The sequence below is a fragment of the Anarhichas minor genome, unplaced genomic scaffold, assembly GCF_050575085.1.
Source record: "Anarhichas minor isolate MPS153535 unplaced genomic scaffold, ASM5057508v1 ptg000090l, whole genome shotgun sequence".
Lineage (NCBI taxonomy): Eukaryota > Metazoa > Chordata > Actinopteri > Perciformes > Anarhichadidae > Anarhichas > Anarhichas minor.
In genome coordinates this window covers 1,956,097-1,984,071 of record NW_027466536.1, presented here as the reverse complement: position 1 = coordinate 1,984,071, position 27,975 = coordinate 1,956,097, and the positions used below count along the sequence as shown (strand labels likewise).

Sequence of the window (27,975 nt, the reverse complement as noted above, 5' to 3'; positions counted from 1 at the left end):
TCATACTTTGGCTTGAACGACTCCAACCAACCCGGAACTTTTAGGTCAACTAATCACTCCTGAAAACCTATTGCAAGGAGTTTCCTCCTGTGTTTCTGAGCAGTTTAAATGTTACTCTAAGAGAAGACACTTCTGCGGACTAAGGTAGTTCCTTCCGAGGGGAAAAGCGGACAGTTGCAAATGCTTCTCGGTCCGACTGCAGCGGTTCCTGTGGGACATTAACCCTCGACTTGTCTTTTCAAACCAGGTAGGACCAGGACAAAAAAAACAGCTCTGCAGCTGACTCTCTCACTTCTTCCACAACCTTGTCATGGATCTTTTTGCAAAGCTTTGTCTTTAGTAATATCAGTTTGAAGTAATAACAGTTCAGGTGCTGTTACATTTATTTGCGTTCACGTGTTGACTTCTAACTAGTTGGTTTAAAACATAGTTTGGTGGTTCACGTACACAGCAGAGCGCGTGCCTTTATTGAACTAATGTAGCTTACAGTGTTCAGCCACACAAAAGTTACATTTATTTGTGTAAAGTAGAGCTATACTATTGTCATGAATAAGACCAGTTGTATGTTTTATTATCTTTTTTCTTTTTATAAATACAAAGCAAGCAAGTCATTCAATTCCAGTAGAAGCCTGAAGTCAGTCTTTCTCTGTATTATTCTTGTATTTGAGATGTATTCAGTTCGTGGTGTGTGTGTGTGTGTGTGTGTGTGTGCGTGCGTGTGCGTGTGCGCGCGTACGTGTGTGTCCGTGTGTGGAAGGAACCCTGTCAGGTTAGGAATTTCAGGCAGCTGAGAGCTTCCCCCTTCACTCTCTCGCGCGCACACACACACACACACGCGCACACACACACACACACACACACACACACTCCCATGGGTGGGGGGTGTCTGTCAGTCCAGGGGTTCTGAGACACGCTCGTGAGTCAGCAGGCTAACAAAGGGTCTGGGTGTGCTGGTGGCTTTCAGCTTAGTACTGAATCACAGTTCCTATAGAAGACTATGGGCACTGACAGCTGCTGAACATGGGAGAGATTTTAATCTTAACACCCCTGTAAAGTTTAGGTTTATTTCCATTACTGTGATGAAATATTAACACAATAACAATGGGTTATGAATGCATCATCAGTCTGTTTATGATAGTTTACTGTGTGCGTCCTGATAGTATTGTATTTATTTCCCCTTAAGAATATATTAACTTAACTGTGACATGTTAAGTAAAACTTAATAAGACTGTAACTGACAGTTGTTATATTTATTTATTCTGCCAACTATTATATTGATTAATCAATTGACATTTTGGTCTATAAGCTATCAGAAAATACTGAAAAATGCCCGTTAGTGATTAGTCCTTAGTGACGCCTTCATAATACGTTGCTTTGTCCAAACCCAGAACTAAAACCAAATATATTGCATTTGATGTCATAGAAAACTGAGAAAGCTAGCAAATATTCACATTAAAGAAAATTGATTCCGATTTTCTTTTATCAATAAAATTGAAGTAATTGCCAGTACATTTCTTAAGATGAGTAGCATTGAGAGTAGTGCACTAACACCTTAACTCCCCTTCTGTTTAACACAGAAGACACAGAAGGCCTCTATGTACTTACTTCAGGGGACATCACAAACGTGCATCGACAGGCACAGACAGACACACCTGAGCGAAAGTCTCCCCCGTCTCTTCTGCTTCATTTGAAAAGGGAAGCTGTCGACGAGACTCATGAGCAGAGGTGACTGTTGCTCGGCAGTTAGAGCAGTCGTCAGTTACTCATAAGGGCGGTGGTTCGATCCCTGGCCCCTGCCGAAGTGTCCCTGGACAAGATGCTGAACCCCCAAAATGTGTGAGTGTGGGTGTGAATGTTTCATGAGTATTCTCTAAGACTAGAAAAGCACAACATGAATGCAGTCCACTTAACATTTTATATTTACATTCTGGCTGGGAATGTTCAGTATCACAGGAGGCCTGGAGCATGTACGGACAGGTCATGATGATGTAGACGAATCCAAGCTGCTAGAAGGTCTGAACTGACTGTTTTCGCTCTCTCCTCTGACTGGTCTTGACCTTTTTAAATTCCCTTTCTGGACAAAAGTCTACGGACGCTTTCTTTTCAACAAGTGTAAGTGGCTACATGAGGGACATTTGTCCATCAGCCCTTTCCCCTGATGTAGTTCTGTGCGATGGCACTAGAGAGTGTGTGTTCTGTGGATACACCTGCAGTTTCAGGAAACCCGATACATATTCTAACAACAGCAGAATAGCAATAGAATATGTATTAATATAAACAGTAATGTGATATCTGACTATGGTAATATCATAAAGTAGTTGCTGCCTTTTTTTCTGTTCGAGACAATATTCTTAAATTATTAGACTTGAGAGAAATTCATCGTCTCTACCTGCTTGGCAACATCGATAATTGTTTGACAACATTTAAACGTAATCTTAAAGCACCAATAGTCACACACACAAGATATTATTGCAAAATTGCCTCATTAAGTTAAATACTTAACAATACAGTAACATTAAACTGTTGGTTTCCTGAACTACACATTTGATGTTTATTTAAATCCAATAGGATTTAAATAAACATCAAATAGTTCAGGAAACCAACGCCTAGAGCCACGCCAGCATCTCTGTGAGGCGGTACTTACTAATGTCACAATCGTTTGATGATGTTCATGTCATTGCCGTTGTACATGTCACTGTGATGAATAGCTCTAACAAAACAAAGGCACCTCTTCTTTCACTCTTTGTAGTGCAGCCACTAATGCAGCACTAATTAGGGTTTCAGCTAATAAACACATGGGCTTAGTTTCCCATTCATCATTTAGTTGAGCTTAAACCCCACAGGCAGCGTTTGCTGTTGCAAAGACATGACATGCCGTTACCCTTGAATTTGCTGACTCATCAGCTGCCCGAGAACAATTCTACGTTCACACCTAAACCTCTTCAAGATTAAGGCTTCGTGTTGTTGTTGTTGTTGTTTGTTGGAGGGAAGTCGACCTTCAGCACCAGTGTAATGTTTTCAGCACCCCAGTCCATATCTAAGTGATCCAACAACAAACCGGACCAGGACTGCAGCCTCAGTCGACCCTGCTATGATAGCCTCATTTATCAGGAAGGATGCTGCCTCTGTGGCGAGTGACGTGGGGTTGTTTTGACAGAAGTATTGCTTTGAAACCTGCGAGAGCTTTGAGACTGGAGCGACGGTATGTGAACTGTCCCAGAGATCGGGAAGAGGGTGCGGGTCATTAATCACAGCGAACACAAGCAGGCACAAGCTCGACCTATTTGCTTTCATCGAGAGCTCATGAATGTACAGAAGAATTTAGATCCAATTGTATTGTTTCGATGTCTGAGAGACGAGGAAGGACGAGGAAGGGGGGAGGGTTGGAAGCACAACTGCTTCTTCTGTATCCTCTGGGAATGCTGTCTGAAGGCTGGGGAGGAAGTGTGTGTGTGTGTGTGTGTGTGTGTGTGTGTGCGTGTGTGCGTGTGTGTGTGTGTGTGTGTGTGTGTGTGTGTGTGTGTGTGTGTGTGTGTGTGTGTGTGTGTGTGTGTGTGTGTGTGTGTGTGTGTGTGTGTGTGTGTGTGTGTGTGTGTGTGTGTGTGTGTGTGAGAAGTGGAAAGGGGAGAAGAAAAAGTGAGAATACTGCGTGTTCAGACAGTATTCAGCCCTCTCAGCTGTACTCATTGCACCATGAACACACAGTGAAAGAGGAACACAGTTCCGTACGACCTCATAGTGAAAATGATAGTTGCATCGACCGCCATCAGCCATTCGTGAGATGACTGACGGCACTCTTTGGTCCACTTCACAGAGAGACTGCTCTCGGGCTGGTTAGCTGTTACCTGATGACTTTTTAAAATCACTGAATTCATAATCCGTTTGACACAACAGCAATAGCCCACGAGAAGAGTCATTGAAATCCATGAACTGTAGTCAAGACTTGGTCCACATTTTTGTATCTTTATGAAATGATCAATGTTCACGTTCTGGTGAACAATGAGGTCACTGTGAAATATATTGTATTTTTTTACAGGTTGCCGGTAGTAGTGAGTATATTATGTATGAAACGTGATGAGGCACTTCATTTTGACGCTTTCATCTCTTTTATTATCAACAGCTAGAGAGTGGTGGAGGTAAGAGGTGCCAACATGCCTCAACAGAAGGACATAGTGAAGATAGCCATCCAGATGCCTGGGGCCTACCCCCAGCTCATACAACTGGACCAGGTAAAGCACACACACACACACACACACACACACACACACACACACACACACACACACACACACATGAACCTTGACTCATGCATGTGTAGCAAATACACTAATGTGACCTCAAAATAGTTTTTTTTATGTTGAAACTATTATAACCAAACTGCACATATGCACTAGCACTAAAACAATGAATCAGATATTTCCTCATTGTTTTAGAAGAAACAGAGGCGTCGACCAAATTCAGACAATGCTTGGCAGAATTGGTTTTTCGGACCTTTTTATCTGAACAAATCTTTTTCTTCTTTCTGAGATGGTTCTGTGATTTGATCAATAGTATCACAATGTGTATGAAGAAGATCAGCACGCGTGTGATCATTGGAACAGTGGAAACAGAAAGACAAAGAAGATGATCTCGGTGCGACTTTTGGGTGGCTGTGGTCAGAGGGTTATTATCTCCACTTCCTCACCAGCGTGGTTTGTGCTGCAGCACGGCATATTGAAAATGGCCTCAGTCGCTGCCACGTCTGGTGAATATAATAATCGTCTGTGATGTCATTGACTGGTAGTATTAATATTTTCTTTTCAGTCACTGTCCTTTCTGCTTTTTACATCTCAAACTGTGGTTCAACATTAGATAAACAAGTTGTTATAATATAAATAGCACTGAACTGTGCAGAGTATTACAAGACTTCCTTTTGTTATTTATTACATTTGAAATGTGAAATCATTTTTTTATTCAAATCCATTTTTATTTTATAACGTCACTTTTTCACGACAGTGGTGATGTCACCAGGTTCCTTAATTTTCTGCCAATCACAGGCCACCTTCCTCTCAAACAAACCAGCTCAACAACTGCGACCCGATTTAGCCTGTTAGCGTCTCGTGAGTACAGCAGCATGAGTAGCCTCGTTAGGCTCCGACTTAATTAACGATTTGATTTTTGATCATTTCTTCAATTATTTTGAAGCTATCGGTAACGCGGGAGGTTATCGAATGTTTGATTCATCACACACCCCCGTTTATATTTATATTGTTGCCTCTGATTATATGATATTGAACACTTTGGGGCTTCATGCGCATCCGCTGGTTTTGTTTTCTCAGCTGTTACTAGATGACATTGTCGGGGAGTTTTCCATGTTGTTTCTCAGAAGCTATGGGGAAGTTGCACTTCTTTGTACGAGACTCTAAGCATGAGTAGTAGTTTGAACTGTATCCCAGACAGCAGGGGTGTGTCTCTCACAATCACACGCTCTACATCACTTGAGGAGGTTTGAACCGAGTGAGAATGGATTTAACAGGTACTCACTGGAACAGCTGGAAAATGCAACACAACTGAAACTGGAAAGAACACAGATCCCAGGTTGACACACTTTTTCAAGCCCCGATACCTTCAACGATATTTCTGTTATTTTTTTGTTGTAATAATCCTAACAGCAGCACAACAATTACACATTCAAAAGTGTTGATTTGGTTCACAACCAAATATTATGGGCCCAGAAGAATCCCCCAACGTTTTCTCATTGGCCCAGCCGTCTTCACGAAACACATTTTGATTGGTTGACCTTCTTGGCTGCCATTAATAACAGAGGAGCCGCTGGGTCTACCGCAGAACCCTGAGACATTTTGATTGGTTGACCGCGGGACTGACCACTAATGGCAGGATAGCTGAGAGCCAGACATGGAAGTAGTCTGGCTTTTATTTACTTTCACAGAGGGATCTGGGCACCGAGGGTAACATAGTTCGGAAAGTGTTGGGGAGCTCTTAGGTTTCCTCTTCTCAGCAGTCGAGGTTTGCAGCCAGCGAGAATAGTTGTGATCCCATCACGTCAGTGCTGAAGCGTGTATTCAGCTCCCTGACAGAAAAAATACTGTGATAGTCTATAACCTGTGGTTACCACCCACATGTATGCAGCAGGTGTGAGTCTTTTTTTATGTTGCGTGAATGTGTTTGCGTTGGTATGTATCTGACTACATGCTGTTTTTGTTGTCTTTGTACAGAAAAAACCTCTGTCTGCTGTAATAAAGGAAGTGTGTGATGGGTAAGTTGATGCTGCCTCACCACTGTCTTTGTGGTAATGTTTGATATCATTATCATTGAACTGTATATATTATCGCGATAGTTACATAATATCAGCTTGTGTGTGTGTGTGTGTGTGTGTGTGTGTGTGTGTGTGTAGCTGGAATCTCCCAGGTCCTGACAACCACGCTCTGCAGTACGCGGATGGAGTGCAGACATACATCACTGAATCGGTGAGTCACATCAACTGTACGTACGAATCAATACAAATATTCATCTACACCGGGGAGTCGGCCTGATGAAGGTTTGAGCGCAGCGTGAAGACGTTGAGCAGCAGATCTGAGGCTTCAGATGTTTCTACGTTGAAGACGAGAAATGTTGTAAATCTCTGTTCGAGTTGTCAGAGCACGGCAATGAATCTGGGAATCACATTCTTGTGAGCACTTCTGTCCGCTTCTGTGAGCATTTCTCTCGAGTCCAGAAGAATATAAAATGACTTGACCCAGAACTAGTCCCACGTCACACAACGTCAGGAAAGCAGCTGGACGTACACCGGGCATCTTGGTGCCAAGTGACCTTTTTGAAAAGGTTGCCACTGAAGGCCCTCCCCCTCTTTGGGCTGAAGGCCGGCCTGCAGGAGACATCACAATGCCGTCAGATAGATGCAGAGAAAAAGACGTTTTCTTTATTGTGTATTCAAAATGTTCCTTTCATGTTGCAGCCTGTATCTAAACCCTTCCAGCCACGGACGGGGGTGAAAATTGCTTCAGCTAGACGCACTAAACGCATTACGTCTCGTCTCTTGTATGTCCTTTACCTATGTAGCGATCTGTATTGTCCGTGTTAGATAAACTCTTATAATAAGGGTAAAGTAGGATAAATGCATTGTTATTAAAAGGAATGCTGGATCAACAGGCCAATCGCATCAGTTCCTCTGCTAACACAGCTGGTTATCTTTCTGCTGCTCACACACACACACACACACACAACAGTTTTAAGCGAAACAGTAAGTGTCAGTACTAATTACTGGTGCTTTTTCTGCATACTATATTTATCCAAGTGTGGCTCTCTGTATGGGCTACTGTGTGTATAGGTCTTTGTTCTGTTTATATGTCTGTGTGGCTAGTTTTATTTGTATCCATGCGTGTCTGACTTTCACTACCTTGAGGTGTTTGTGTCACTGCACATGCCAGAGTTTATTTTTCAACAGCTTTTAAATACTCTTCCCTGTGCATGCATGTGTGTCTGTTTTATTTATATATATATATATGTGTGTGTGTGTGTGTGTAGAATCGTCTGGACATTAAGAACGGCTGCATTCTGCGTCTGACCAAGGCACCGGTGAGTCTGCGTCAACCAGGCTCTCAGCCACTCTTTCACCTCCCTCCTCTCACATTCCTCCTCACACCCCTCTGTCTCTCACTGTCACTGGCTCTTCACTGTCATCTACACACACTGCACGCAGAAAATGTACAGAATCAGCTGCACGAACAGTTAATAGAATAAGTCAATATTCTGTTACTATGACAAGTAGCTGAGTTTCAAAGAAGTGCAAACAATATGATATGAGTAACTAGACAAGGACACAATTGTTGAGTATGGTGTGCGTGAACATGTGTTTTGTTGATGCTGGTGAACGCAGGGCCGCTGTGCAGAAGACCTGTACAAGGGCATCCAGAGCTCGGACTCGGGCGTGCGCTGTGATTCGCTGAAGGAACTGGCGAGCGTTTCCACAGACGTGACCTTCGCTCAGGAGTTCATCAGTCGAGACGGACATCTCTTATTGGTCAAAATAGTAGAGGACGCTAACGAGTTAGTACTCAGTCTGTGTGTGTGTGTGTCTGTGCTTTCATTTCTCCAATGGCAGGGGGTAGAATGTTGTTCCTCAGATAGATATCAGTGGTTCTTGCACATGTTGCAGCATATCTTGCTGAGCTCAACATGTATAGACTGTATTCTGCAGAAAGAAGTGTTTCCTCCTTATTCATTCCAGACTCTCTCTCTTCCAATTTCGGTTAAAGCCTATTGGTTTATACATTTTTGAGCAGTTTCCATGATCATATCAAACACTTGACAAACTCCACTGTAGCATTTAGAGGCAGCACAGTGAGCTGCATCCTGAGGTGCTCTGTCACATGATGGAAATGTTTTTGATTGCGTTGTGATAAATGCAAAGATTCCACGCAAGCAGTCCATCTGAAAGCGTTTTGCCAGCGTAAGTGTCCGAGTGCATAATATTTCTTTGTGTGTCTGTCTGCGTCATTCAGGGGCAATGTGATAATGACCCACACGCTGACTGGCTTCATGGAACTGATGGATCATGGGATAGTTTCATGGGAGAACCTGTCATCTGTCTTCATCAAGAAGGTGCTGTATCTTGTGCTCTCCGTCTGTTGTTTTGTCGCTGATTTGTTTGTCCTTGATTGTAGCTGCACTCTTTCTTACTCTTCCTACCTTCTGTCTTCCTTCTCTCCTTCACTTCCTTTTTTTTCCGGTCCTGCCAGATTGCTAGCTTTGTCAACGCCAAGCTGACCGACGCATCAATACAGCAGGTGTCCTTGGCCATCCTAGAGAGCATGGTGCAGAGCAGCCACGGCCTCTTCCTGCAGGTCAAACAGGAAGTCACGATGGAGCGGCTCATCGCTCACCTCCAGGTGTAAGTAAGATACGGTCCGACTCTTAGAAGCCGATCATAAATTAAATGAAACTTTGAATAAATGCAGCCAAACCTGCTGGATATATACGAATATTTCCTCTTTCCAAATGTGTTGCGTGTTCCAGCTTTTATTTTGATTAAAGCTATAACGTTGGTTCTTAGACATAAAATCTGGAGGCAACAGGTAAAAGATTTCAGTAATGTAAGCGATCAGGTTTCCATTTGTAGTCTTGACTATTTGTTGTACAAGTAGAATTGACCAATCACTTTGGAGCGGGCTTTTGGTTGCATGCAGGTACACTGTTTGGAGAACAAGAGGCGGAACGCATTGGCCGAAAAACCAAACCACTTTCAGTGGCAGATAGTGGGAGAAACTAAAGACAGATGGAAAAAAAAATTACATTTAAAATGTTCAGTGTCTACTGTTCAGCAAAGAGAAAGAGTTACAAATCTGTGATGCAGTGAAGCGGCAGCCTGCTCTCTGGAACAGGAAGTTTTTAAATATGTAAAAAAAACAACTAGTGCAGACAATACCATTGTCTCTGCCATTTCTCACACCAGAATTGCACAGTTAGTACAGTTGATACTGAATGTATTGATGTGAGAATTGAAACTTTTGAAACATCCTTTGATCTCAACCTGTTTTCCTTACTAAGCGCACCTTTTCGTGCCGCAGTGGAGCGTCTAAATCATACGTTTGTCTCACTTTCGCTTTTCTTCTCCTCTGACCACTTTCAGGACGAACCAGCAGATACAGACCAAAGCTATGGCTCTACTTATGGCACTACTACAAACAGCCGGGGACTCAGACAGACAGGTGCTGCTGCAGTCTGCTGCTTACTTTCTAACGCACTTTCATCCACTTCCTCTTCTCATAGCTAGTAAAGCTTCCAAGCATGCAGACAAGTAGGCATTTGGTCAGTTTCAGCTTCCAGACAGTGGCGCCTGCAGCTGTTAATCGGTATGCACTGAGCATATTTTAACTCGGCTGATGTTTTTTTTTACGTTCAGTCATCATTACTATGTCGCATTCGTGTAGTGATGGGAAGCTTCTGTATCCAAGGCTGAAAGTGTCATGCATGTTTAGGCCATTATTGTACATGCGAGTCAGACTCCTGCTGACGTCACTTCTTACGGACAGCTGGAAAGCACCCATCCATCTCATTCTGTCTGAGCTCTTCGACACAAAGTCGAGGCTTTCTCTCCCACTGTCCAGTTCCTGGTCCTCTCTCATTGTACGGAAACAGTTCCCTCATTCAGCCCTCCGTCTCCCTTTCTGCTCAGACTCTCTTTGTTACCGACACACAGACTCACACTTCCTCACTTTTAACAGTGAGTCAACAAATCCACCCTTCTTATCAGCTTCTCAAGTAAGCCCTGAGCAAAACGAGGCCGGGCTAGAGATGGGTGTACCAGCAAGTGATGCTTTTGTCACTGAGGTCAAAGTCTGACACACTAAACCCTTGTCCCCACCCACTAATCCGCAACTGACACTATGTCGCCACCCCTTGTTAGAAACACGTCACTGCACCCCAGTAACGCGTTGTTGTCGTCATGCTCACTTTGCTCCCTTGTCTTCTGTTTTCCAGGATATTTTTGCGTTCATGAATAAGAGGAATCTCCGGCAGTACATTTATAAAGTAAATTATCTCTTTATTAACATTTCACATAGTTTTCTGTATAACATGATGAAAGATGACCTCATTGTTGTGCAGAGGAATGTCAGCAAAGCAACATCTCTGGCCTGTTGAAGAAATGTGTGTACTTGTTGCAGAACATCATCCATAGTTCTGGTTCAGTCCAGGACGAGATGGCCCACTACCTCTATGTCCTACAGTCTGTTACCTTAAATCACCTGGAGGCCCGCATGAGGACTCCTATGGACTGTTACAGCCAGGTGAGCTCCAACATCAGGAGTTTAATAAATTATCGACAAAATGCGTAACATTCTTAGTTTTAATGGTCAGAAACACCAAATGAAGAGCGCGTGCATGACAGTGACTACACAGAGATGTGCACTCAGCGTCCATCTCTGGAAAGTACACATCCATGGTTTATCTGCCTCTCCCCCTGCAGGACCAGAGAGATATCCTTCACGGCTTGCGGCAGACAGCATTTGAGACCGAGACCGAGAACAGTCTGAGCAACGAGAGACGACGCTCGCTCTGCGCCAAAGAGTTCAAGAAGTTGGGCTTCTCTGTGAGTGACTGCTGTCAGAAGTTATTCTGTTCTGTATCTATTCACTTTCATCGTTATCAAAGCTCCTGGTTAAAGTACTTTTCATCTTCATATCGCTGTGATTAATGTTGATTCTATTTTAAATAATTTTAGAACAATAGTAACCCTGGTCAGGACTTGGTGCGAACGCCTCCTGGTCTTCTTGCTTTGGACACCATGTTTTATTTTGCTGCACGCTATCCTGATGCCTACAGCAGGGTGAGCATTATTTATCTGCTTGTAATTTAACCGTTTAAAAAGCTCCCCATTTATAATGATGTGGCACAAGAAAGCATTTCTCATTTTAACTACCTGATCTCATGTTTCAGTTGTCTTAATACATAATGAAAAGAACAAATGTTATGCAACTGTTGTTTCTGTGTGAGTTCTACGACAGAGGCTTCACATTGTGACCAGCTAAAACTGAATTTGTTACGTTAACAATAAAATGTTCAATTGTCTCCCAGTTTGTCCTGGAGAACAGCAGCAGGGAAGACAAACACGAGTGTCCGTTTGCCAGGAGCAGCATCCAGCTCACACTCATCCTGTGTGAAATCCTTCGCATCGGCGAGCCCCGTAAGTTGCCCTCCAGTCTACAGTGTTAGTGCCATGACTGTAACCCTCTCGTCAAACCGGCTCTACAGCTGACAATCTTGTATTGATTTTGCTTTTGTTCTCCGTCTTATCTGTCCCTTTTCTTTGTGAACAGCCTCAGAGACGGGATGTGCCTACCACCCCATCTTCTTCAGTCAGGATCGGCTGATGGAGGAGCTTTTCTGTGTCTGCATTCAGCTGATCAACAAGACCTGGAAGGAGATGAGAGCCACACAGGAGGACTTTGACAAGGTACAATAGCATGGCATGTTTGTCTTCGTAGGGCGAGCAAGAGAAATGGTGCCATGCAGTGAGATTTTGACCAGGCAGTTCTAGCTTCAAACTTAACCGGCTTTCTTTTCACTTCAAAACAATGGTTCAACCTTTCGGGAAATGCATTTAGAGTTTGATGAAAAGAGCAATACTGTTCTCATTATTTGTACGGTAAATATGAAGCTTGAGCCAGCAGCTGGTTAGCTTAGCTTAGCATTACTAAGTCTCTGACCTTTTACACAGAGCCAGGCTAGCTGTCTCCTTGTGTCCAGTCTTTGCGCTAAGCTAAGCTAACTGGCTGCTGGCTCAATCTTCATATTTTAACAAAGAACCGTGAGAGTGGTAGTGATCTTCTCGCGTAACTCTCAGTAAAACAATATCAATCACACTATTTATTTGTGTAAGTTTGTACCTTTGTGGCTTTGTATAGGGGCATTCTTATGCTAACCATCCCCAAATCCTGCCCATACAGAGTTGACCCTGCATTTAGGAGCACACAGTGACCTTACAACCACAATGCAGTACTTGTACGATGGCGATGGGTTGAGCCAAGCCTTCAGCATCGGGGTCTTGTCTGGGAGAAATATTGAGAATCCAGCCGCCCTGAAAAGGAGAGTGGTGGAGCTTTTGTCCTGAACCGCATTTCAACATCACACACAACAGAAGGCATCAACAGTGCTCTCCTGATAGCCATAAAACCCTGTGACCCTTTGACCTGTCGGGAGCGGGCCAGTGTGCTGAGCGCCAACCCAGCCGACCGGCCTTTTGTTTTTGACCACGGCCCCCTACCCAGGGTGCTTTGGGGCAAGGACAAAGGGGCATTAGGTGGACAAAGAGAAGCGTGGTGGGCGGCAGAAACAAAGGGAGCAGGAAACGAGAAAAACAAAGCGCTCGGGGCATGAGCAGTAATTACTCAACAACAGAGGGAACGTAAAACTTCTGGAAACAATGTGAGGGGGGGAGAATGAGAGGGTTGGACTGGAGGGAGCGGAGTGGAGGAGGAGTGGTGGTATATGTAATATCACAAATTTAGGTTTCGTTACCTAGTGAGTTAATTGGAAGTATTGGTGTTTGTGTGAGTGAGACTGTGCCACAAACAAACGCACAATCCTTCAGTTCAATCACAAGAATGTATTTGCATGGCTCTATACACCCCCTGTGATAACGGTCATCCTCCACACAGACACACACACAAACATTTGGCATGCATGCATGTGCTGCAGGGTTTCAGGGAACGGAGACGGCGGCCATCGTCGCTCCTATTGGCCAGTTGAGCTAAATGACCGAGTGGCTGGGCGGGGGGATGTGAGTAGGACGTGCGTTTGTGCATGTGTGTGACAGTATCAGGGTGTCTGTTTACAAAACACCCACACTGGGAGGCCTGCACCTCTCCTGTCATGTAGGTGATCTCTGTCTCTCTCCCTCACCGTCACCGCTCGTCATCCCCGTCACATTTCTCTGATCGTTGACGACGGGTGCAATTCGAAGTTGGGATTGAAATATAGTCCGCACTGAAGGAAGAAAGATGGAGGTAAGGTGGTTTTTAAGTATTGTTTCCTGGTTGGAATGAGTCAAGCAAGATGATTTAATTGGGAAGTCAATATCAAATGTTCCCAGTGCAATTTCTCATCCATACTCCGAGGCTGAACAGGTGAGACTTAACAGCAGAACTGATTCACGGCATGAGAGTTCAGATGACACAACAGTGTGAAGCAGCTGTCTCAGGTTTGTGTCATGTGAAAGTTGTTGGACAGTGAGGTTATTTTGGCTCAGGGGGGCTTGAGCGGGGAGTCACAGGGTGAAACTCTAGCCGCTTGTTTTGTGTCCCTGCGTGTTCACACAATATAAAATGACAGTCTGGATTCCACCATCTGCTGCCAGACGGACAGACTCGCTCATTCTCTGTGGTCGTGAACAGCTCGGTCACATTAAAGCTTGTGTCAGATGTTTAATAAGCGCCACCAGATATCTCTTGCCATTTCTGCTGTGGGTTTTGATTAAATGTTTGTGCATTGCTTGTAACCGAATGCTTTGTTGTAGCAAACGGTTATTTGTGTAATGGGACATGCCGTGTGGAGAGAAGTCTGGACAGTGCTGCAGTGAATGGGTCAATTTACACTTTAGTCACTAATTGATCACAATCCGTTGAATTGGGTGTGAACAGGAATGATGTAGGTCAGCACAGTGTGTGTGTCAGATAAAGCGAGATCAGGACAAATAGTGCTGGAGTCAGCTTATTCTCTGGGGCGCTATAGATTTCTATATAGACGCTCCACTATTTACAACTGATATATAGATAGAGAGTAGATAGAGATTTTCCACATATCCACTGTTTGACCGACTGCCCTGAGCTCTTGTTTCAGGGTACCTGGGGTCAACCCCTGTCCCTCTGTGTGAGCTTCAGTTTATTAACAAGTCATGCAGAATAAACACACACACACACACACTCACAATCACATGGGTATAGCAAATGCTGAGTCAGTGCTACAGCATTTTAATCTGGGGGAATTTATAAACTTGTTTCTTAAGTTAAAACCAAATATAACAGGAAACTTCCTGAAGTGGGTTTTAAAGGTAAAAGGTAATAGTTAGGGGCTTTTATATTGTCACCCAAAATGTCTTATATAAAATACTCAAAGGTGTAGTAGGCCTTCCCTGTGTTGATGTGATTTGGTTGGTAGGAGGGAAATTATTAATTTCTTGGTCACTACTTTGTCCTTGCTGTACATGTTTGTTTTGTGTAACATGGCTTCACACAAAGCAGAAGTTCACCGGAACTTCTGCAAACTTCAGCATGGAAGTTAATTCTTGGCCATGCAAACAGTGTCTTCATCAATGAATGCCTGGTGATGAAGATTGTGACTTGTGGTTGAAAGCTCTGAAAAAGATAGTAAGTGGAACTTTGACGTTGAGTATTTTGTCACAAATTCTGCAAACTAGTCTGTGTCGAGAGCAAACCACAAAAAAAGGCAAGACAATCAAATTGAAATTAAAAAACAGAGGAATACAAATGATGGCATCATCGTCTGAATTTATACATTGCTCCTTTCTGCTGCTGACTTCTGATGATGTGGACAAGTTATGTCTATCTCACTTAACGTCATACAGAAGCTCTCTTTTTGAAGGCCACTACAACCCAAAGGAATCTCTAAAACAAGGAAGTTGTTTTTGGGGGAGAGCTGCATAGAACACAGTCCATATGATTACAAATCAAGTAAACAAAACTAAAAATGGCTTCCCAAGGCCTGCACTTATCACTCATCCCTCCCAGCTGTCAAAGGAGGCAGTACGCAGTCATCCAGCCGACACGTGACTGCACAGTGTCTAACCTCTCTCCGTCTCCATGTCTCCATGTCTCCATCCCCAGGTGATGCAGGTGGTGAGGGAGCAGATCACCAGGACGCTGTCCAGTAAGCCAACCTCCCTGGAGCTCTTCAAGAACAAAGTCAATGCCCTCAACTACAGCGAGATCCTCAAGCTGCGGCAGACAGAGCGGCTGCACCAAGAAGAGACACTTGCTCCACCTGTACTGTGAGTAGCAGGATGTCTAAAGATCTGATACCAGCCTCTGATGAAACCATTTACATGTGCAGCTTTTTTTCTCTTTTTTTTTTTGCTTACGTTGTTTCAGCTGCATGGCAGAAAATGTCAGGTTAGGTCTGCCGTTGTATATTTTGGTTTCAATGGTCTTCTGATGCAGGCTTTGTGTCTTATGCGGATTTCTTGCAGCTATTTTGGCTCCATGGTCCGAGAGAAAAATGACAATCAATGGGTTCAAATTCTTGTCATTTGAGAGGATGCTAATAGCATGTGACGAAGCATTTTGTTGAGCGTGTCTGTGTGTGTGTGTCTTTCCAGTGAGCTCAAAGAGCGCCTGAAGCCAGAGCTGCTTGAGTTGATCCGCCAGCAGAGACTCAACAGGCTGTGTCAAGGAACAATGTTCAGGAAGATTAGCAGCCGACGCAGACAGGGTGAGAAAGAGAGCGCGCACACACACACACACACACACACACACACACAGACACACACACAGATCCTTAAAAAACAGTCAACTTGTTCTTGTAACATCTCTGATTGTCTGTTTTTCTCAGATAAATTGTGGTACTGCCGCTTGTCCCCCAATCACAAAATGCTTCACTACGGTGATGTGGAGGAAGACACTGACAGTCCCACCATTGAAACGCTGCAGAAGAAGAGTGAGTTGAAGCTTTCCTCCTGTGGCTTTGCATATGTAAAGATTTACAACTTTTCTGTATTTAGATGATAAAAGTTATCAGGAGCCCTGATTTATTTATTTGAGTTTGCCTTCTCTGTTCATCACTCTTTTTCTCCCTATTTTCCTCCTCGTTCAGTCCCAGTAGCAGATATCAAAGGCTTGCTGACGGGAAAAGACTGTCCTCACATGAAGGACAACAAGGGCAAACAGAACAAGGTCAGCAGCACTCCTCGTCTCATATGCTCCTGCTCATTACGCTCGCATCTCACTGTGTTTGTTTGTGCGTCCCTCGCTGCAGGAGGTGCTGGACCTGGCATTTAGCATCACATACGACGTAGAAGAGGACAGCCTGAACTTCGTCGCCCCCTCCAGAACAGATGTGAGTCTCTGAAATGTCCTCTCTTCTGTGTGCATTATAATGTAGAGTAATTCATATGAACAGTATACTCACTGGCTCTCCCTCTCTCTGTCAGTTCTGCCTGTGGACAGATGGACTGAGCGTTCTCCTGGGCCGGGAGATGAGTAGTGAATCCATGCGCAGTGAGCTGGAGATCCTGCTCTCTATGGAGATTAAGCTCCGCCTCCTGGACCTCGAGAACGTTCCCATCCCCGACAGTGCACCGGTCATCCCCAAACCGCCTAGCAACTACAACTTCTGCTACGACTTCAGCCAGACTGAGCAGTAGAGCGTGTGCATTCACTGTAGTGCAACTAGCACGTGTGAATGTGTAAATATATATATATATATATGTGTGTGTGTGTGTGTGTGTGTGTGTGTGTGTATGTGTGTGTGTGTGTCTGAAATAAGTGGTGCGTGTGTGTTGAGATCTGACCTGTGCATCCATGCACTTATTCCTATAACACAGATTTATTTTGATTTGTAATCATCATTTTATAATTCTGAATCTATCTTAACTGAACTATGTGTGATACATTGAATATACCCGTGTGTGCGAGGTTGGTTTTTACTGGTCGAGGCAATAGATGCTTTGATCTTTGTCTCAAATGCAAGTTGTGCTCATTTGTTAAATTCTTGTATTTTCTTTTTTGCAATGGGCACTAGCTAGAACACAGTGTTTTGTAAAGATATGGTACATGTCATTTATTTCCAGCACAAGACAAATACAGTATGTTTTTCATGTTGGACAGTATTTAGCTTAAATATACTTAATATAGGTACTGACCCTGGTACGGATCCCAGAGGCGCAACATGATTACTATTGAGCAGAGATGCTCTGTACGACTTTTTATTCTATTCTAGTGATGCAGATCTACACTAGGTACCAAGCCGACCTTTTGTTTTTGGCTTTAGTTTTTAACAATAATCAACAGTTTTATAATAAGAACAAATTGTGATAAATGTGTTCTGAACTAGCAATCATCCCTGTATATCTGTATGACACAGTATGCGATCAGTGATCCTGAAACTGATTGATTTTATTCAATGTACGATGATTTGATGATGCTGATGCTAATATGATGGAGGCAGCCTGCTCAGTCACAGTTTGCTACACTCTGACTCACAAAGCACTCAATGGTGACACTCAAAGCAGCTATAACTGACACAGGTCGACAAGACACCACGTGGTGTGCTTTTGTCACAGGGTTACTTCATTTAAGCAAAGTCTCGCGTGTCCTCTGCAGTGCATTCCTGATACGCAACTATCTGTGATAATGTCCACTTTGAATCACACACTTTGACTTCACAATAATAAACAGTTTGATTTATACTGACAAAAAACAAAACAAGCATGTGTGTGTGTTTTGCTCATGGCACAGCAGCCGAGGTTTTATAACAATCTGTGCCTTTCATCCTCGACGTTTGTCAAGTCAGCAGGTAAAGAGGACGTGGTGGGCAAACATTTGTCAAATTTCAGCCTCATTAAGGAAATCGGGTCATTTTGAGACATTTTCAGTGACGAGGTAGGAGCTGTAATCACTTTTTGGCAAGTGGAATCAGAATTGTATAGGTTGTATTAATGTCCCATTAGTATTTGGTGAAAGGACTAGGTGGGCTATAATCTGTAAAACACAACTAATCAATGAAACAAAGCCATTTCAGGCATAAATAACCTCGCAGTGAAACCGTGGAACCTGTAATCGCCATTTAACAAATTGAAATGGTGTATTGACTCTTCAGAGGTATTTCAACAGGTAAGGAGGACTGGAATGGGCAATAATGTGGGTTACAGAGCACATACAGTATATATATACATTTATATACTCTCCAATAAGATCTTCTACAAACTTTTTTTCTAACTTTTTATATACTATACTATGACTTTTTTGTGACTTTCGGATATACTATCATGACTTTTTATGACTTTTTTTCGACATACTGTACTATAAATATTTAATGACTTCCCGAATGATAAATTAGTTTTATATATTTTGAATGTTGAGAAAGACATTATTTTGAATATAATATATTGTGATTCTTTAGACATGTTATTTAAAAATTTTGAGAATTTATTATTGACTCATTGATTTTTTTTTTTTGGAGTAGTATAATGGTGAGTGAAGTTTTGAAGAGATGGGACAGGTTGGATTTTAAGCTTTGAATCTGAGAGAGTACCTGTTTATGAGACATTTTTACAGTAATACTGTTATGGTATGACTTTATTTGACAAACTACGCAATGCCATTTTTACAACTCTTTTAATATGACTTTTTCATGACTTTTTTTCGACATGCAATACTCTGACTTTTTACGAAACGCTATATGACAACTTCACGATTTTATTATGACTTATTTCTGACTTTTACTGACATGCTATGATATGACTTTTTTAAACATGCTATACTATGACTTTTTTTCCACATTCTATAGTATGCCTTTTTCATTCCTTTTTTTGAAATACTATAACATGACAACTTTACATCTTTTTTCAACATGCCATACTGACTGAAATAATGTGTAGGTTATCCTTTGTGCACTTGGATAGTATTGTAAGGTGTACACCAGGGCGTAGAGAGCAATCCATGGATATATATATATATACGTATATACCTGTATATAGTATACACATACTGTATATATAGTTCTTATTCCTTTTTTTTTACACATTTGATTTGGCTTCTGTAATGTAAGTGTTGTATCTGTGTTGGCTGCAATGTTTATTTTCCCCCTAACCACCAAGGCCTAGGAGAACAAATGTCTGAAGCCAAAACTCTTGTTCACTATTGTGTTGTGTGTGATTTGAATAAATATCTGAGATTCAATTTCCATTTTTTTCTTTTTGTATTGATGGTGATATAACTATTTATACATTCATGTTACATCACTGTAGCGTACATATTATGAAAGAGCAGTTTGTCCTGAACAAAGAGATGTAATTAACATGATCGTGCATAACAGTGTTGAGATTATACATGAATTATTACAGAAGGAGACCAGGCGGACCAAAAATAGGAAATATTGCTTAGAACTCAAAGGATTTTAAAACCAACATGAAGTGTCTCAGTATGGAGTCAGTCTTGCCAAAGATATAAATATAGGTATGGAAGTTGGAATGGCATATGTGTCATATTTATTATTTATTTAGTATAGTATACTATACTAATATAGTATAGTTCTATAAATTGCAGGAAATTAAATAGAGGATGTATGGAGAGTATGTAAATGAGAATAACTAAAGAATTTCAAAAATCTGTTCAAAATCTTTAAAAATAGTGACCATATCTATTTTAGTGGAGCTTGGAGTGTCTAGTTTAAACATTGTAAGAGATTCAATTTGAAATATTGTTCTCCATCGGGTTTAATGGTGTTATACTTTTGTATACTTTGTTACATATTAACTTTAAAAATCAATTTTCTCCTCGCTTTACACATTTTGCTTTACTGCACCACCTTTATTGTTTTTGTAAAAGTTCCTTAATAAATGTGACCAGCATACCATCATACATATCATCAGATAACGCAGGGCAAATATTTGTGCAAATTTGAACTAAATCCAAGCAACAGGTTAACAACTACATGAGATTCAACTATTTCTCTTCATACCCATCTTTACTTCTACTTTAGCAACACAGAGCTGCCATTGTTAAAACAAATAATAATCAAAAGTACTGTCAGGATGTGCTTACCTTCCTTTACTGCTCAGAACAATTACATTTGCATAATTATGTTAAGCAAGAAAACGTGAGGAGAAAATCAGCAGCTTATTTTTCAATTTTAGTCACAGTCAGAAATGATTAAATACATAATTACATTATTATATATGATTTTAAAAAGTACTTTTGATGGGACAGCGTCTTTGCTATGGAAGTATTTTACTGTTTACCTTTCAGCGTAGATAAAAGCACCCTGTTACTTCAAGACAACTAAAACAATGAGCAAAGTCTGTTGTTTGGGGCGACATCTGCCTCACAAAAACAAATGTACAAGACAACAATTCACGTTCTCTCTATAATGAGATACTGTGGTGCTATTTCCTTCTTTTCTTTTGGTTTCAACAGATAATTGTGCACATACTTTAGATTAAATCTGTGCCCTCCGTGATGATGCACCACATAAAACTGAACATCAACATTACATTCAAACGTTTTCCCACTTGGTCCAAACAGTTGATGATCTTTGAATATTAGTATTAGTAAGGGTGCATGTTTTTTCAGTCAGTTACATTGTTGTCTGCCCTGCCTTTTTGTTTGAATCCAAGCATAAACAAACATATGACATGTTTACCATACAGGCAGAAGTGCTTCCACATTAGTTTCATACAAGTGGCATCTGTCTCGCACTGAAGACACTTATTAAATCCCTTACAGGATGACGTATAGGTGACAGGTTGCTCCCGCTGTTTCAACATTTCTTCAGTTTTTGTGCAAATTGCTGAACTGTGAAAGAGCCCAACTCACAGAGTTAGAAGGTTTAGCTATTGAAGAGGACCAGCAGTGATCCAGCAGTGGACATCAGAGTGTACGGGTCGGATCAGCCCCACCTATACATTTGTAGTGGACATTTTCCAAGAAGGGCAGCTGAGATTGAAGGAGGTCCACAGTTGTTACGGATATGTTTTTGCACCTTGAGATGTCGAGTGTTTGCAGGCGGTTACAGTGCTGCACCAGGAGGAGCAAAGATCTGCGGGGGGTTTAAAAGGTCACAAATTCAGGAATGTATCTTCAAATCTGGGGCAGCAGATACAGTGGACGTGGAGCTGTGTGCCACTCACCTGTCAGTGATGTTATTACAACAGGAGAGGTAGAGATGCTGCAGCCGGTGTAGGTACGGCGCAGCTTGGGCCACTCCACGGTCACTGATACCCGGGCAGTGGCTGAGTGCCAGGCTGGTGAGGCTGCGGCAGTGCCAAGCTACCGACGCCAAGCTGGCGTCGGAGATCTCCGGCAGCATGGAGAGAGACAGACGGCGAAGGTCTGGGTAATGCACCACCTGAAGAGGTGAGATACAGTATTAAATCCACAGTATTTATTTGTATTCTTTAATATTCTGCATTCCTGCGGCAAAATGAACTTTTGCCTCTCCTCAGCCTCCTACCTGTGTGATACTGCTGTCAGTGAGTTTGGGGCAGGCAGAGAGGTCCAGCTCCTGCAGCCCGTTGAGAGCTAAAAGTGAAGCTCCAGCCTGCTGTTTGAACTGCTGCAGGTCATTCTGTGTCACCAGCTTGGGTCGCTCCTCAAACGGCAAACGTGGAGGCTTGAAGAAGCCCATGTTGCCAAAGGTCCGGGTGAACCTGGGACCCTTGTCTCCCTGTTGAATGAGACTTTTATTACTTTACAACAAAAAGGCACAGGTACTGTAAACTTCTCTGACTGCCTTCGCGTGTCTATGGTTCTCACCGTCTCCTGGTCAGCCTCACATTTGGTCGTTTCCACGATCCCGAGCAGACCCCAGTCTGTGACTTCTTTACACCAGCCGAGCCGCAGAACTACCAGCTTCTGCAGGTATGTGGCTATCGCGCGCACAGACAAGTCCGTCACGTTGACACATGACGTCAAGTCGAGCTCACGGAGAGTGACCCCTAGAAGCTGGGTGAGAGAGAAAACTGCAAGATCCTGAAGAGAGGAGGGAGAAGATAAGTTCTTTTCCATGTATTTTTCACACAGACACACATGTAAACACACATAATACTGACTGACCCTAATGTAGGTGCAGCCCTTGAGGCTGAGTGTCTCCAGCTGTGCTCTGGCAGCACACGATCCCGTCAAGCCTTTCACTATCTCTGTTCCGCTGACATGCAGACACTCAGACAGATCCAGACTCCTCAGGGACGACGTAGACAAAAGGTCAGCGAGGCCTGTGGATGACATGTGGGTGTGTGAGGCACGGGTTGCATCCCCTGGCCAGAGAAAAGCCCACCCCTGCTTTAAGAAAGCTTTAATGATATACATTTCATGACATAGATTAGTCCCAACCCGTCAACTCTATGTCAGCGTTTGCCTTGCGAGGTTCAGGGCTGATACAGTACAGTGATGTCATTTCATTTGTTTTTCTTAGCAGGTAAGGCCAGATTGTGTAACATTTATGAAGATTTCATTATGCCCACTGACGGATTTACAGAATTACAGTGATCATCTGACGTTTCGTCGTTTCGCACCACCATCGGTCAAATATTGCCCTTGACTATCACCTATATCAATAGAATTTTCATTTTGTGGATAGTATTGGTCTCCAGAGGATATATCCTATATAGATCCAACATAAGGCCAACATTTTCACTTGAACACAAAAATATCAAAATCTCATCAAGCTTTTCTGAACACATTCATGCTCCCCAGAGGATAAACCCTTTTCAATGTGGACCCTATGCGTTTTTCTTCAGTGGCACCATCAGGACAACGTGTTAACTTTGTGCAACAATATTTCAGAATTCAACATGTTAATTGCTGTAAAATGTACTCACCACTTTCATGCTCCCAACGGGATACAGCATTTAGTTTTTAATTTAGTTTTGATAAAGCTCTTAAGAGTAGCTACTGATTCAGCTCTAATGTTGTAAGTTGTAATGAACACAGGCTTCTAACGGCCACTAAGCATAGCGTTAAGACTTTTAGTTTTGCTATATTTACAAATGAACCTTCAATGATATGATACGTATGATACACACAAAAACAAAAAAATGATACTATCTGTACCTTTTTCAGTGATCCTCCAATCGCGGGACAAGGAGAGGTGCGCCATTGACTTCAGGCCCCGAGCTATGGCCTCTACAGACCTGCTGGTCAGCTCAGTGCAGGCACTGATGTCCAGTCTCTGGAGGCTCGGCTGGTGCTTCACCAGGATCTCCATTGAGTAGTCGGTCAGCTCCTTACAGCCGTGCAGACACAGTTCCTCTAAGACCAAATCCTGAACCTGAAACACAGTAAACATCAAAAAATGACCTACAATATGTGTTTTCTATGAGGACAAGCAAGTAAAACTCTTGTCTTCAAAGAAGTTAAAGGACACACTAAAATCATGATCAAAATAAAGTATTGTCTCTGAATAAACCAGCACATAGGTACCGAGATATGCAGAACCTGTTGCAGGGAGTAAAGGCAACCTGACCTGTGCTACAGTGCGTAGTGACTCGGGGGTAATAGAGGTTCTGCTGAGGTCCAGAGCTACGAGGGTGGATTTCTGCTCTGTTAACAACTTCCGCAAGTTCCTCAGTGACAGCAATGCTGAGGAATCCTTAACGTCTCCCACCGGGCACCCTCGGTACGGGTCGAACTCGAAGGCGATGTGGCAGCCGGCCAGCGAGAGGCGGCGGAGGCGCGGGGTACAGCCGGTGAGCCGATTGAAGGTGAGGTCGGAGAGGTACCGCAGGTCGGACAGATCCAGCTCCTCCAGACCACACAGAGCTGACCCGACCTGGAACAAGAAGATGGAGTTTGACCGGAATTTCGAGCATTACTACAGGTGGAAAAACAATAAAGTTGTGCAAACACAATGACCATAAACATTTACTGTGCACAATTATTATGAAAGGTTAGGCTACATTTAACCGCTGCAATACCAGTCGCCCTCGTGATTACATTTATTAATCATTAAATGGTTGTAATGCTACTACAAAGAACCAAAACTGATTTACTGCACTCTGCCAATTCAAAGAAATGAACTGTACATATTACCTTACTCGCTAAGTGTCTCTCCATCTATCAACTGTTAATATTATTTACAATTTAATAGACTTGATGTGATAATGTGATTTAAAAGTAGCTCAACCACAACAAATTGCATGAATTCCACTGGAGTCTAAAGCTAACTTGTTAGTTACTGTTTCTCTGCTCAGGTTGAGCGGGAGTTTAGCTGTTTTTTTCTTCATCATGATATAATTTAGCTTCTACCTCGTCAATGCAACACAGAATAAATCTAGAACAAAGCAATTCTTCGAGGAAATGCAGCAGACAGGAGTGAAAATAACACAACCGATGGTGACACTTTACTTACAAAAAGTCCTCAAAAGTCCTCAAAATAATTAACAGTTCTTGAGGCCAGGCCGCTACATAAAAAGTTAAGGAATCAGTGTTACATCACAAGCTCATATGAATCTACATTTTGACCACTTTCTTTACCAAATGCCCCCAAACCGATAGCTATCATTACTTCCTTTTTAAAAACTACAGTACAATATTAGTAACAGTTCTTCATTAGCCTGATCGATTACTAGGAAAGCATCATTACTTTATCATAATCTTACCATTGCTTAACAGCTTTGGTAAGTAAGGCAAGTAAGGCAACATCTCACCAAATTCAATTTAACCAAATATGTAATTACTGTGTTTTTACTTTGAGGCCAGAGTACATACAATCTTTGCTCTTTGCATTGGCAGTGTCTCAGTAGCCAAAATGGCTTTCGGCAAGTGTTATTTATTATTACTTCATCTCCAGTGTTCAAACAAGGTATACCAAAAGATATTCATAAAAGACTATGCTCGAGGAATGGACTTTTTAGGATGATCAAGACATGTTTGCAAGATAATCAGCTCAGGTGTTTTTGAAACAATGGTCTACCTCAGCCCGCCGTCTCACTGTTACATAATATATAATGTATAGTACCTGGTGTCTGTGCTCCTCCCTGGAGAGGAAAGCCCCAGACATGAAGAGGCTGTCCAGGCCCCTGAGGTCCAGCCTGCGGAGGGAGGTGAGGCGAGGGAGGAGGGCAAGCAGAGAGGCCTCTGTTATACTGCTACCAGGCAGGGCCAAGCTCTCCAGCTTAGAGCCCAAGCTCAGACCCACCTAAAACAAAGAAGATAAAAAGAGATAGCGCGCGTGTGCGCACACACACACACACACACACACACACACACACACACACACACACACACACACACACACACACACACACACACACACACATTATTGATAGAGTGATAAGGGTCAATGAGTGTGAATTCTGCAGTAACCGCTGCAGCTGCTCTGAGCTTTGGACCACAACATGTCTAATTATGACTGTACCATATGCTGGTCAGTTTGACGGGAAATCCAAATGATAAGAGTGCTGCCATGCAAATACTCAACACAATGTACAATTCTTGTTTCTGGTTGACTACAATGTTAGCCTTTCAGGGGGGGGGGGAGAGACCTGACGGCAATGTGTTTCTAAGTTGAATAAAATCCACTCAACTTGGGTTTGCCCAGATTTCTTCAAAAGGCTTTCACAAGCCCTCGAGGTGGGGGAAATCTCGGGACCCACAACGAAGCGTGTGATCATTTGAAGTGAAATCACAACGCTAATGTAAAATCAGAGCTCACATGACAGCAGCGACGTCATGTCTACAACAAATGCTACTGTTTCAGGAGAGAGGGAAGACTGATGCAAACACAAAACACAAAAATGCTGCCCAATTAGATACCACTTCTGCTTCCAATTTGTCTTGTTTGGCTTCGCAAAGCGGGACGTATTTTGGGTTCATAAGGGGGGCTTCAGGTGTTCTTCAGAAAAATGATTAATATATATTCAGTTTAACATATTCTTAACTTGAAGCTTTGACAATTAGAACATTTTACAATAATATCTAGCTATAATCATGTAGTCAATACTAATCTCCTTAGCTTTTATCTTCAGCTATGAAAAGACCGGAGAATATCAATATGTATGAGACAGTAACTACCCGAAATCCTGCTAACCCAAGTAGTGAAATGTTTTTGATCGTAGTAGCATACTGCACCTCCAGAAGCAGTGATCTGGACATACTGAACCCGTCAAGCTGGCTGATTATAAGACTGCAGCGTGACTTTCCGCCCAGACCCCTGATCAGCTCCAGGGACGAGGATGAAGCCGGGAAGCAGAAGGTGACGTTCTTCTGCACAAAGAGGAACAGAGAGAGAGGTAGCATGGGGTTCACTTTGCCCTATCGAAGACACACTCAAGCAGATCCTTCCTTTATGAAGTATAGATTATGAAGATGTATATCCTGCATTATTACCTGAAAGTGCAGGTCCTGACTGGCATAGTACCAGCTGCGGGAGACCAGCGAGGCTTCCTTCCTGTCTGAAGTGTGAAGAAAGCTGAGGATGTAAACTATGATCTGCAGCGATGGATAGAAATACAGCATTAGATCACATTAAAGAGTGAAGACCCTGGAAGAGAGAAATCCACCCCAGGGTCACCTGACAGAATACTGTATGACTGAAGGACATGTTGTCCTTTGACAGTATGAACAGTTTGTCATTACAAGTCCTCATCCACCGGCAGAGGACCGTCACTGACACCTCCTGAGACCCGGCAACTCATTGTTGTCCTCAACAGAGGACATGACACTGAGACCTTTACTTCAAACACCTTGCATGCAGGTTATTTGAGTGTACTGTGAAAAGTGCATCCTGGGCTTTCTAGGGATGTAACACACACACACACACACACACACACACACACACACACACACACACACACACACACACACACACACACACACACACACACACACACACACACACACACACACAACACGGGGTACAACAGAGCACATCTTATGTCTTTTCAAAAGGACGGGAATTGCAGCAAACATGTTTTATGGCATGAAAGGGAGTTAAGTGGTCAAATTTATAAAAACATATGGTTTCTGTTTATCATAAGTACGTAGTTTCTTTTATTTATGAGATTCTCTAGAAGTTTGTGTTAGAGACCTGCTTCTTCTTCTTTCATCAGAACATGAGGAGGAAGAGAGCAGGCAGGTTTAAAATGTGGTTTCATATTTGTTTCCAATATTCATCAAATGCGAAATAAATTGTATTATTTTATTATCAACAAATCTTGTAATGTACTTTTTGCGGGAAAGATGACTTTTACAAGACACATTATAAAATAAAGTACAGTTATTATTGATAACATATATACATGTGTTTCTTAAACCCCAATTACCTAAATTATGTTTAAATCTAAAGATTACGACCTATTACAATCCCAGTCACTCACCTCCAGAGGAAGAGGTGTTTCTATGAAGTCCTCCTCATTGTAGTCTTCCATCTCAGCTTCTCCTTCGTGATTAAACAGAACTCCAGACCATCACAAGTGTCTCAGATAGCCATTCACTAGCTAGCTGCACAAGTTACAAAGCTGTAGTTAACTAGCGTTAGCGTTTAAGCTAATAGCTTCTGTGTATGATTCGTATTATTCTTCCAGTCAACTATTCAATACAATTACCAATATCAGATCAATGGAAGCCAGTGAAGAGCTGGTCGCCTGCTGTCATCTCACTAAGCTACTTTGCTTTACTGTACCACAGGCACAGGCTGTACATTTCCGTCTGACTTCAGCTGGATCAGCTGACCACAGAGAAAACACTGACGTCAGAGGGGCAGAGCATTGTGGGATATGTGGTTTCCGCTCATGCCCCCTTGCGT

General features: G+C 42.6%; 2 protein-coding genes across 10 annotated transcripts; one reads left to right on the top strand and one right to left on the bottom strand.

Annotated features, from left to right (window-relative positions):
- Position 1: 1 nt before the first annotated feature.
- elmo3 (engulfment and cell motility 3) lies at positions 2–19,412 on the top strand. The gene is made up of 21 exons (XM_076082097.1): positions 2–247; positions 4,121–4,229; positions 6,216–6,256; positions 6,395–6,467; positions 7,525–7,575; positions 7,877–8,046; positions 8,502–8,601; positions 8,739–8,890; positions 9,629–9,707; positions 10,480–10,530; positions 10,665–10,787; positions 10,967–11,089; positions 11,222–11,326; positions 11,575–11,683; positions 11,817–11,953; positions 15,342–15,505; positions 15,833–15,945; positions 16,066–16,170; positions 16,327–16,406; positions 16,489–16,569; positions 16,664–19,412. Exons 2-21 carry the CDS (start codon positions 4,152–4,154, stop codon positions 16,874–16,876), a joined length of 2,148 nt encoding a protein of 715 aa, XP_075938212.1. The 5' UTR covers positions 2–247; positions 4,121–4,151; the 3' UTR covers positions 16,877–19,412.
- Positions 18,792–27,893, bottom strand: fbxl9 (F-box and leucine rich repeat protein). Of its 9 annotated transcripts, none has more exons than XM_076082099.1 (12): positions 27,776–27,893; positions 27,548–27,671; positions 26,559–26,660; positions 26,301–26,435; positions 25,189–25,368; positions 23,695–24,000; positions 23,283–23,499; positions 22,287–22,444; positions 21,987–22,202; positions 21,685–21,897; positions 21,362–21,579; positions 18,792–21,270 (listed from the first exon to the last, which is right to left on the bottom strand). In XM_076082099.1, exons 2-12 carry the CDS (start codon positions 27,596–27,598, stop codon positions 21,102–21,104), a joined length of 1,965 nt encoding a protein of 654 aa, XP_075938214.1. In that variant the 5' UTR covers positions 27,599–27,671; positions 27,776–27,893; the 3' UTR covers positions 18,792–21,101. The 9 variants fall into 9 exon arrangements, with proteins under 9 accessions (XP_075938214.1, XP_075938220.1, XP_075938215.1 ...); XM_076082105.1 differs by having other exon boundaries at positions 26,559–26,623; positions 27,548–27,609; positions 27,776–27,844; XM_076082100.1 differs by having other exon boundaries at positions 27,548–27,609; positions 27,776–27,791.
- Between the last annotated feature and the right edge of the window lie 82 nt (positions 27,894–27,975).

What these genes read in the sequence shown, in the direction of transcription:
- elmo3 (XM_076082097.1), top strand. Translation starts at nt 4,152, where the DNA reads ATGCCTCAACAGAAGGACATAGTGAAGATAGCCATCCAGATGCCTGGG. An exon ending in ATAGTAGAGGACGCTAACGA is followed by an intron (nt 8,047 to 8,501) that starts GTTAGTACTCAG and finishes TGCGTCATTCAG; the next exon opens with GGGCAATGTGATAATGACCC. An exon ending in TCCGGCAGTACATTTATAAA is followed by an intron (nt 10,531 to 10,664) that starts GTAAATTATCTC and finishes TACTTGTTGCAG; the next exon opens with AACATCATCCATAGTTCTGG.
- fbxl9 (XM_076082099.1), bottom strand. Translation starts at nt 27,598, where the DNA reads ATGGAAGACTACAATGAGGAGGACTTCATAGAAACACCTCTTCCTCTG. An exon ending in AAACACCTCTTCCTCTGGAG is followed by an intron (nt 26,661 to 27,547) that starts GTGAGTGACTGG and finishes CCATCGCTGCAG; the next exon opens with ATCATAGTTTACATCCTCAG. An exon ending in GTCAGGACCTGCACTTTCAG is followed by an intron (nt 26,436 to 26,558) that starts GTAATAATGCAG and finishes CTCTTTGTGCAG; the next exon opens with AAGAACGTCACCTTCTGCTT.